General features: G+C 40.8%; 1 protein-coding gene across 1 annotated transcript in view; it reads left to right on the top strand.

The window, feature by feature from the left end:
* The window catches only part of LOC109301813 (ceramide kinase-like protein), a 39827-nt gene that overhangs the window by 15828 nt on the left and 12458 nt on the right, over positions 1 to 11541 (top strand). The window contains exons 3-7 of the mRNA XM_019523043.1: positions 4466 to 4540; positions 9370 to 9547; positions 9854 to 9922; positions 10289 to 10317; positions 10402 to 10510. Coding sequence (XP_019378588.1) covers positions 4466 to 4540; positions 9370 to 9547; positions 9854 to 9922; positions 10289 to 10317; positions 10402 to 10510 — 460 coding nt within the window. The remainder of the gene's footprint in view (positions 1 to 4465; positions 4541 to 9369; positions 9548 to 9853; positions 9923 to 10288; positions 10318 to 10401; positions 10511 to 11541) is intronic.

The raw sequence follows: 11541 nt of genomic DNA, 5'->3' as shown, positions 1-11541 counted from the left end.
GCAAATACATTTTAGGCCAGCAATCTGACCTTCACTTGTCATTTTAGTTGCTGTGAATGTGTTGGTGGCGTTATGCGATGGAATCCCTCCAATGCTTTATTCCATGCAGTCAGGACAGGTTTAGGTCACTGTTCTTCTTACTCATTCTTTTGAGATTATGAAAGTATTGTATCTCACAATATAGAAAGATTGGAAATATTTAACTACAGGGTAGTGAAAATAATTTAAAAAGGTAATGGTATGATGAATACCTTCGAACAGACATTTTAAGGCTTTCTTTAATATACTTCTGTACTATGCAGTACTCAGATTATCCAGAACAAAAGTATTAGAAAATACATGTAGAGGAGGCTGTTTGTGCCATTAAGTAATATTTTTAGAAATACATTGTACAAAAGTGCAATGGTTTTCTAGTTGAGTTGACTATTAAGAATAGAATGTGTTTCATAGTGTATATGATCTACAAAAATTAAAGTCTATTTTTGGCCTTTACAGTCAAAGATTTAGAATGATGAGCAGCAGTTTTCAAGTTTCAGCACACTCGATAAGAGAGAACTGCTTTTGGAGCACTTTGCCTTCTGGAGAGAGAGAGAATCCAGAGGGAGCGTGTTTTTACTAAAATAGTCCACTGAGCCAGCAGCTCAAGCTGCTATATTATGGTCAAAATCAAATGGATCGCATGTGGGGAAGCCTGCAGTTGTACTGCTGGCCATTAGCAATAGTGTTTGTTGCTATGGGAACTACTGCTAAGGAACTGTACAGAGGGATTCGGATAAAGAGGGGGGGGAAAAACTGAAAGGACATAAAAATAAAAAAGCTATCCAGTTCTTATAAAGCAAGAGACAATCTATACATTGCTTATTGTGAACTACATAGAATCCTACACAGATCATTTAAATGAATTACTGATTTCCAATTAATTTGAAAATAAAATATTACCAAGGGACTGCTAATTTCTATGATATTTCAGGCAAAGAACCAAAGTGCTGGTGCAGTTTTCATCAGAATTTTAGATATGCTTGACTAGGAAGTCATTACATCACATTTATCTGTTTGGATGCGGGAGACATTAACAGCCTTATGAATATTCATTTTGTCTGGTTAATTAAGTTAATTGTTCTGCAGAAGTGCTTGTACTTCCAAGGACAATTTTTTTCACCATTTCTGCTTGGTACCTTCATCAGTCGTGCTTTATATGAACTGCTGATACTTTTGTCCTTACTCTTGAAATATATGCTAGCATATTTTGTGAGAGGGTAGAAGTTACATAGGCAGAAACTAGGTCAACATTACAAGTAGAATTTTATATTCTAATATAAAAAACCCTTTTGTTATTGTTAAAGTATATTTTGTAATCAGTATGTTAAGAAATGTCAATATTTAGACCTTTATAAACAAAATGGTTTTATTGTCTTGAGTGGTAGCTGAATTGGTAGGTCCAAATAAAAATTTTCACTATGTTGTATGTGAGTTTACAGAGTCTGTTTTCCCTCTTTCTCTCATATATGAAATAGCCATAGCACAGCTATTAATTTATTTAGTAGTATGACAGAGTACAGAGGCACTATTCTGTCACTGGTAAATAAGATCCCAGGTCTGAAATTGGTACCCCTGACCAAAAGGGAGGTGGGGGGGGGAATCAGCTACAAAATTTTGTATTTTTAACACAGTTTGTAAGTGTTTGCACCTGTTTTTGTTGAATTGAAAGCTTTTTTGTGGCACACTTTGTATTTTTATAGTATCTGCAGTTATAAGACTCTAACCCTCTACTCAATACTATTATCATATACTTGCTAAATAGTAAACACATATATTGCATAGAAGAAACACGATCTAGCATATAGATTGATTTTAGTTCTGTTCTTTGTGGAACTTCCAGACAAGGCTTTCTCTAAGCACAACTGGTTTCTCTCTCTTAGGTATTTCAAAATATATTTTGTCTCCTCATCTAAAACATAAACAATATTTTTTGCTTTGTCTACAAGTGCAAATGGTCACATACTCAGCTTCCAGCCTGTGTACTAGAGAATATAGGATTTATTCCCTTTAGCAGGGACCTGATCAAATTCTCATTGGAATATGGGTGAAGATTGTTACTGACTTCAGTTCAGCCCGCACTGCTCATTATTTCTCTTCTGCCTGTATTGACAAGTTACTTCTGTTTAAATCAGACATTCTTAACAGCCTCAAAATGCTAATTTCAGTCTTTTAAACATGGATTTCCCTATAGAAAGCTACCATCAGGTTGTCTTTAATAGCTTGATTCCTATTGACATAGAGAGAACTTTTCAGTTGAAAAACTTCCCCATTACTAATCAGTACAAAGCAAACTGATTTTTAATAATTCCTAATAATTGAAATTGTGGTGTGTTTGTGTGTTTTCTCTCCTGCTTTTAAATCCCCTATAATAAGCTATTGGTACTCAGTTTATTGATTCCCATGTTTATGTATTTATGGAGTTGGGATTCACACAAGCACTCACATAAACAGTAATTAGGGTTGCAAAGGCAGTTTAGTTTTGTTATTCAAATAGGATTTTAACAAAACCATCATGTCACCAAAAAAAACTCCATTCTTACATTTTCAGTCCTATATAGTTTGGCTGTACCAATTGATATGGTATCTGACCAACACCTATGTCTTATTCACATTTATAAGAGGAGAAATTTAATCTTCCACACTCAGCTGGGTAGATAACAATACAGGTTAAGGCTCCATATACATGTTCAAATGAACTGGGAGAATTCCCCAGAATATTTTTCTGTTAGAAAACCTCACCCAGAGACCCCTGAATTGGTATTGAATGCTGAGCCCCTGTGTTGAGGACAAACTCAGTTATGCAAACAGGAGTTGTCAATTCCCACTCGAATTGCCTCTTTAAGGAAGTGGGTGGGCTGCTCCCTCTAGGCATTGGCCTGTGGCCTGGCCCCACCTAATGCCATGCTAATTGATTAATAAATAAAATGCACAACACACAATATGAGGGGTAATTAATTAATTATTGAACTAAGATTTATAACAATAATCAACAACAGTGCTATGTACTCTGTGTGTGTGTATCATATGTATACACACACACATGGAGTTCCCTAGAGGATGCTAGAGAGCAATCCCTGGCTCTTACTCAACTCTCATATGCACTCAGCTGTACCACTCATACCAGTCCACTATCTCCACAATATCCTCTGAGGATATTGGTCTCTCAGGCCTTCATTTCCACACATACATACACAAGCAGAGGGGATTGACTGCCTTGGGTCTGCTGCACCCACCCTGGCACACACAACAATCAATCACTCAGTAGGTCTGGTGACCCCTCCTTGCATCGGCATGTACTGGACAGCCACCCCAACAGTAGAGTCAATCAGCTGTTCGTTCCCTCACCAAAGCTCCTCACCTACACATTGATCATGCCTCTGTTCAGGTGCAATCACTTTATATATAGACTGACACCTGTCAGTTCTCTCACACTCTACACCAATCACCACACATTACCTCACACAGGTGTTGCAACATTCTTCCCGCCACCTCAGCTGTTGTAGGGCAGAACTCTCTCTAAGTAGATCAACTCCAGCAGTAGGTCAAAAGTTCACCTACTGACTACCCTGGGGACACTGGTTTTAAGCCTCAACACCTGAGGAGCAGAGAACTTGGAGTAATAACACGGCACAGTCAGGGAGGCCTTTGCACACATCTCGGCATGCTTTGCATACTTTCTCAGTCTGCCTGGAGATAAATAGCAGCAGTTCACAGGGCAGCCCTGATTGGCTAATCCAGACTGTTCAAGGTCAGCCTTAGTCTCCTTGCAGCACAATGTGAGGATTGTAAAGGGGATGTGCTTTGCTCTCTGCTTAATTTGAAGCAGTCGAGTCCAGCCTTTCCAACTTTTGTTACTTTTGGCAATAATGCCTTACATGTGTTCTTTCATTCAGTTACAATACTCTGAGTAGCCCTCTTTCTCTGAGGCTTCTGAGAATTATAACGTAGATTTGACAGGAGATAGTAGTTATCTTTGACCATAATACAGTTCTCTCCAGACAAGTGTTATGCACAACCCAGAGTTTACTACAGAGTTTTCTCTAACTTTGAAGAATCTTGAAAATGCATACCGTTAGTTAATTCTTGCCATTACAGTGCTTCAGTAGAGTAGTTAGTTATCAAACACTACATTATAATGGTGCTATAAGATACGTTCATTAATAATAGATTTGAGAAGAGTATTGTTACTTCCTCAGATTTCAAAAAGTATTGATAATGTACAGTTCGTAGTTTATCATTTCAATATTGCTTGTCATATCAAGCCTAAAACAGACTGGATTAGTGGGAGAGGGAACTTTATGTAAAGAAATCTAATTGAAAATCTTCATCTTATAAAATCTTATGTTGAGTCAAGCTTCATTTGTTTTATTTTACTTTATCCAAACTACCATTTTGTACCATTCTTATTTGTAAATTTTGTTTACAGGTTCCACTAATGTTTTGGCATATACTCTTCATGGAGTCAAGCACACAGTAACTGCAGCACTGCATGTTATAATGGGTAAATATTTGGAAATGTAGGGTCAGATTTCAAATAATTTCTTGTAAAACTAAGAGGTCAGTTGTTTAAAAATAACTCTGCGTTTCACTATGCTGGATATTACATCATTGACTCATTTGCTGTGACAATGATTTTCCTTGGGATGTTCTAATTCATTATGCATCTTAATAGGGCTTTCTCCCTTGTTACCTTAATTTTTGTTCTTGTATGTGCATGTAAGGTTCAGTTGTAATGTTACAAAACTTTTTAGTTTACTTCCTAATAATAGTTTAAAAAAAAAAAACAAAAACAAACATATAGTGCTAATTGCCTGTGGAGGATTTTAATATTAGACCCTCATCTTCCAAACGAGTACCTGTGGGCACATGGAGACATTCCTGAGACTTGGTCTGTGATCACACAGCTTTCTTTTAAGTTGTGTGGGTGTAGATTGGGTCCCACTTGTGCATACGTTCACTGGTGCCAGGATACGCACCAGGAATGTGATCTAAGAAACTCAAGGTGGGGAATGAGGCAAGCAGGCTAGCGGGTCTGCGGGGGTGCAAATTTGGTGAGCTTGGTGGGGGGTGGGGGTTGGCTGGATTGGAAGGGAGCTGGCAGATTGTTGGGGGAGGGGAGTGGGGGGGGTTGGAGAGATTAAGAATAGCCCAGTTAGGGTTTGGGAGGCGTGAGAGGATGGGGAACGTGCAGCCCTAGGGTGACCATGCCTGACCTAAGTGCACTTTCTCAGGTGAACTAAGATTGGGCCAGTGATTTTGTTTTTTTTTTGTTTTGTTTTTTTTTGCCTGATCTAACTGATGGCTAGAAAATGATATGTAGAGGTTTGCTTTAGAACAATGGTCCAGGGGAATGGCAAGGTGTAATTGATTTTTAAAAGCCTGTTTGTGACAAAATTTCCTTCAAGGCCCACTGTATCTAAAGCCAGCAGACCCAAACTGGGATATTGAAGACGTGTACCAAACATGAACAGTGTACCCAAACAAAGATAAGGGACTCTGCAGCATTGGTACCAGGTCACAGTGCCCAATTGCAGAGCCCTTGGGACTTCCAGTTTTGGTGAACAGACCAAATTAAGAGGCCCAGTAAATAACGAAATTAAGATGTGTGCATGTGATAAGTTTGTTGGAACAAAGAAATATGCTGACAGAACAGAACATGAAGTGTGATGACCACAGGGAGACCAAGCAATGCTATCCAGAGATGAAGTCGTCAGAGGGGAGAAAGAATACAAAAGGAGGGATTTCAGGGTCCCCAGGAAGGGAACTCGAGACCACCATGGACAGAGGGCATATCACCACTGGGGTGGGGGGCTTGTCCTTCAATCTCCAGGCTATTGACATTCAAGCAAGAATCTCAAGGTGAAGCTTGCATACCGGTGAGATGTACCTTCCCTCTGTGACAATTTTAGGACTCGTCGACATAGAGGTTATTTTGTTTCCCTTGCCTGCATTAGTCTTATCTGCTATTACTATAGATTAGTAAAATTTGCCTATTATTGAATGGAGAGGTCACTGTCAGTCTGAGGGTTTGAGTCCAGCTGGAACAAGGTACCTGGGTTATAAATCCAGTGCCAACAACTGGCAACTGCACTGGGATGGATACCCTGCGAATCTGGGACTGGGACCAGGTCCAACAATTGGGGACTGGGACTTGAGGGCAGTAACCTAACTGATCAGGGAACATGTTGATACAGAGTGAACCTCTGTAGAGGGGTCAGCCAAGACTTGTAGTAGGGTAAAGCTGTGGAACTATGGCTGGAGACGTGTTTGTAAAGTGAAACTGTATGGTAGTTCCAACTAGGGTTGAAGCTAAGTAACCATGTCTGTGTCAGAATCTTGTATGCAAGAGATTGGTTTGTTGCACTGCTGACCGAGGAGAGTTGTTTGTCCAGATCAGGCAGAGTAGGGTACAGAGGTACAGGTGTGCTGGTGGCAGGAGCAGCAACTTCGAGGAAGACAGGGTCACAGCATGATCTCGGTGTGTGACTGAGGCCCGTGGTTTGGACAGGGGTACAGGCTGTGGTCTGCTTGGGTTAAGTAAGGTAACCTTCTATCACAGGTATGACACAAAGCCAGGAGCAAAGAAAATTAGCTTCTGTGCTAGAGACTGAACAGAGAGAGTCCTTGGGACTCTGGGGCAGTTGTAAACAGGGTTGTATTTGTAACAGGAGCAAAGCCAAAAGGGAGCTCAGACACAGTTAAAGGAAGAGCAGGAAGGTTCAGTCCCACTGCGAGATTGGGGATGCAGGAGGGTGTTAAACAGATACCTTGCAATCCTGTGTGCCCCTATGCCTATGGTCATAGCCAGGGACACGGGAGAGATGAGCAATGTTATTGGACACCTGCATATTCTTTTTGTGGCTTTGGTTCATTGCGTGCTAGCAGGTGTTTTTTGTGAATTGCAAAGAGGAAGTAGTAGAGGCAGGGCAGCCATCGGGACTTCTCCTGCAGCTCCTCTTACCAAGGCAGAGATGGGAACAGCCAGAGGAGCCACATGAGAAGCCCTCCTGGATGCCCATCCCGGCCCCAATCTCCTGACACTTTTTTTTAAAGCCCTCACTCACTGGCTGCAGCAGTGGCGATCAGAGACTCTGGGAGCTCCTGGTAGAGACCCCCTGTGCAGTGTGGGGCAGTGGGGATTGCCCCGCTCCCTGCCTGACACCTGTGCAGCAGCTACCTCATGGGGCAGCTACCAGACAGCACTCAATGCCCTTCCAAGCCACGCTGCACCCATGCCATGGGGCAGCTGCCACATGGGTGCCGGGGGGGTGGCAATCCCTGCTGCCCCCGGCTGCGTGGGGGGGCTCTGCCATGAGCCCTGAGAGGCCCTGATCCCCGCTGCTGCAGCCAGTGATTGCAGGGCTTTTTTTAAGTGCAGGGAGGCTGGGGCTGGGCAGGGCAGCCATAGGGGCTTCTCCCGCCGCTCCCCCCACTCAGGCAGTGGCAGGCACAGTCAGAGGAACCACAGGAGAACCTGTAGCCGCCCAGCTGTGCCTGCCTCTCCCCTGCTGATCTGAATCTCTAAATCAGCGCCGAATCTCCAATTCTGATTCAGCCAAATCAAATGGGGACAGTGATTTGAATCACCGAATCAAATCACTGTCCTCCGAATTGGCCGAATCCAAATTTTAATACTTCCCTATTTGCACAGGCTTACTAGACAGCCATCCTGATGATCAGATAAGCACTGGTTGCTGAATAGAATGCTACCTAAAATGCTGAGTAAAAAGTTTAATAGACATGTCTGGCCATACATTCCCTGGCCCCAGTATGAGAGGCCTGCTTAAACTTCATTATCTAAAACTTGGTTGCCAAGTTAGAGAATGCTGAGGCAGAAGACCGGGGGTATGGGCGACCATTCAAACAGTGGTTAAGGGCTCATCGTAACGTTCAGCCTGCTGGAGCCCCTGATCACAGATGTTGTCATACTTTTCCCAGAACGACTGGTGGAGGTCCTCGCCACAATCTCGTAAACATTCCAGGTAATTGCCTTGATCATGCCTAATTTATAATGTGAAGGTGTAAGACCTTCAAGGAGGGGATTGATGGCTAGAAAATGATATTTAGATGTTTGCTTGTGGGAATTGGCTAACCTCCCCAAACATATGTACAGTATAGCATTTAGATGGACCTAACTCGTTAGGTTGATATAAGTGTAATATCTGCATATATCCTCTCTCATATACCTTCCTATCTCTGTGTATATTTTGCTGCATACAACAGATTTGGTGAAGTATCAAGGACATGCAGAAGAAACACTCATTAGTTACAAAATCCTTCATATAAAATGTGTACAGTGATTGAAGTGGGCTTTCAATGTATATGAAAAATAATATGCAATTATTCTTATATGGACTTATATGTTCTTAGATATTGAATATTATACATATGCTTAAGGGGGTAAAGTTAAGATTAACTCAGCAAACTTAAATTTGCACTTTTGATTCTTAGAAAATTTACTATTCAACGCTAGCGTTCCTCTTATGGCAGAAATTTGTATGCAACTTTTTTGATTGTTTTCTTTTAAAAGAAAAACAGAGGGAAAAGTAACCTCAACATGAGTATGTACTTTTGAGATTACAACAGAACAATTTACTACATAATGTGTACAATCAGTGATGGAATAGCTCTTCTTTCATAGATGCACATATTTCATAAATAGTATTACATAGGCTTTGCATATTGTGCCTGAAATTCCATTCTTTCATATTATGCATACACAAACCCAATGAAAATCCAGAGAGAGTCTGTTTAATAAAAACTTCCCTTCAGTTTTTTTTTAAACACCTGTGCCTGGAATATTGGCAGACTGGTAGTTTATTCAATAGAAACAAAAATGGCATATGTGTTTTGAAGTATATTTTAAAATTCTTGTAAATCAGCCAGTAAGAACTGTAAAGGCTTATCTCTTACTAGTAGGGACTTCGTGGTGAATTTCCATTGCTAGTACCCACTGTAGAAACACCAGGAAAATAATAAAAATATATAAACATCTTTCCAATAACATATATGAATTTATTTAAAGATGGTGCTTAAATTGTCAAAAAAATCAGAATATTCTGTGTGGAAAAAGTGCTGAATTGCATTTATAAAGCATCTGAATATGAATTCAGAAGATACATTTGTAAAGCCTTAACTTTGTGTGTTGCTCCATTCCACGTCCATAACTCTTAACTTGCTGAAGAAGAAATTAGTAGCATTCAAGATCTCTTTTTGCCATTTGACCTAGACTTTCCTGATTGTTTCAGCTTAGAAGTATAAGTAAGAGGTAAGCTGTGGTTGGAAACAAATAGTCTGTTTGCAGCTTTGATGTTGATGTTCATGTTTCAGGACATATTCAACCAGTGGACATCTGCACATTCAGTAGCCCAAGCAAGCTTCTTCGTTTTGGGTTTTCAGCCATGTTTGGCTTTGGTGCAAGGACTCTAGCAGTGGCTGAAAAACATCGCTGGATGCCCCCCAACCAGCGGAAAGATTTTGCTGTAATCAGAACCCTAGCAAGTCTTAAGTATGCTAACCCCTTTTTCAAGTTTTTTATTTTCCTCATGAAAATGTAATTTTAGCTTCTGGATTTTACTGTATGTTAAGTGATAGTTGTGATTTTTTTTTATTATGAAAAGGTGAATGAATTTAGTCAGACACCATTTGGGTACTGCTATACATTTGCAGTATTACAGTTTGAAGAGGAAAAACTCCTGAACACTTAATACTGAACTCAGTATCATTTTCAAAATCATTTTAGCCTAGATAAAAAGCACAGACAGAGAAGTCAGAACATTGGTTTCTGTGGTAATGAATGTCAATGCTTTTCTAGGCCAGAGGAGTGTGAGTTATCATTTCTGCCTCTGAACAATCCACAGCAGTGCTTTCAGGAGAATGATAGGTAAGTAAAACTGAATTAAGAAGTCCTGTATTGTATGACATCTGTATTTTGAGGATAACGTGAGAACAAAATGAAATATTGTTTAATGCAGTTATATTGCAACCCAAAATGGAACTTTATTTCTTTGAGGATTATGATATAGACAACTATTAATTTTCATTCTATAAAGTATTCATTTATCTTTGCTGTGCTTTTTACCTCTTGAAACAGTCTGTACAGAAGCAGCAATCAGTATTGTTGATTTCAGTATTACTGTTGTTAATAGTTGAATTATTATTACATAGACTTTAACATGAAACATCAGTGTTTATTTGCTTTGAAATTTTTTCTCATTTTGAATTATTTTATACAACACATTCTTTTTAGAATGAAGAAAGACAGAATTAAAAAATCTGGTAAGTTTCAAGTTCCATATTACTTAAACAGGAACTGTGTTTGGCTTAAACTGAAGTAATACATAGTAACTCTGTTATATTTAGACAGCAAGGATCAGTGGCACAAAATCGAGGGTCATTTCTTGAATGTGAGCATTATGGCAATCCCCTGTCTATGTGCAATGGCACCAAGAGGCTTGGCACCTAATACCAGGTCAGTAAGGGCTTAGAGAATTAGAGTAATGTCTGTAAATTCTGGCATCTTACTTTAAAATCTTGGCTTTTCCAGCAAGCCTGTCTAAACCCTCTAACGTGGGAGGCGGGGGAGGGGGGCGGAAATGTGAACAGCACCTGACGCCATAATCTCAGGAATTGTAATCAGTTTTTGAATCTGTCAGATGAGGTCAAGTCAGCTAACTAGAATTATCATTGGATAATGACTGTGATTAAATTAGGTGGCAAGTGTGAATTAAGCAGCAGTCAGCAAGTAATCTGTCTCAGTTTTTCTTGTTGGGAGGAAACTTGGGCCTTGGATTTCCTATAAAAGCCTCTTAATCTTGCACTCTGAAGTTGGGAAATCATGTAGAATATTTTTCTTTTTACTATCTTTTTGCTTAAGCCAGCAGGCAGCAACCTTTTCAAGCAGCAGGCTGGAACAACCTGGCTCCAGTCCAGTGTGGTCTGGGTGGATTCCATAGTGCATCAATGGTGGGGGCACTTTCCCTGAGCCTGTGTAAAGGCCAGACAGCTAGGCAGTGCACCCATGCTTCCACCATTTCTTCCAGCCCCCTGCACTGCAGTGGGTGTGGTTTCCAGCCAGTGGCGAGCTGTCCTGGGGCTGGGCAGCTGGAGGCTGTTCCATGCTGTTATCACATCTTGCCACAGCTGGGAAGTGGCAGGGTACAGGGCGGGGAAGGAGCATGGAAACAGCTTCCAGCTGGCTAGCCCTGATACAGCCAGGGGGCACTAGGGGGCAGGGGGAAGAAGCAAGAGTGGCAAAGGGCACTGCTGGCAGTTGCCCAACCCCTGGTGAAGCTTCTTGCTGCTTAGCCCCAGCATGAGCCTGGGTATGGGCAAAAGCCTTCAGGTTCTGTGGGCCAGACCTAGTGGTTCTGTTGACCATATGTTGCCAACCCCTGATCTAAGCTAATTTTTGCATCAGAATTAAGCCTGTAATCAATACAGCCTTTGCTCCTGTCACCAGTTGATTTTTTTTTTTTTTTTTTTTTTCCCCTTACCTATCAC

This window comes from Gavialis gangeticus, unplaced genomic scaffold, assembly GCF_001723915.1.
Source record: "Gavialis gangeticus isolate Ggan-Ray unplaced genomic scaffold, GavGan_comp1, whole genome shotgun sequence".
Classification (NCBI taxonomy): domain Eukaryota; kingdom Metazoa; phylum Chordata; order Crocodylia; family Gavialidae; genus Gavialis; species Gavialis gangeticus.
Note: the sequence above shows the minus strand (reverse complement) of the source record. Positions and strands in the feature narration are given on the sequence as shown.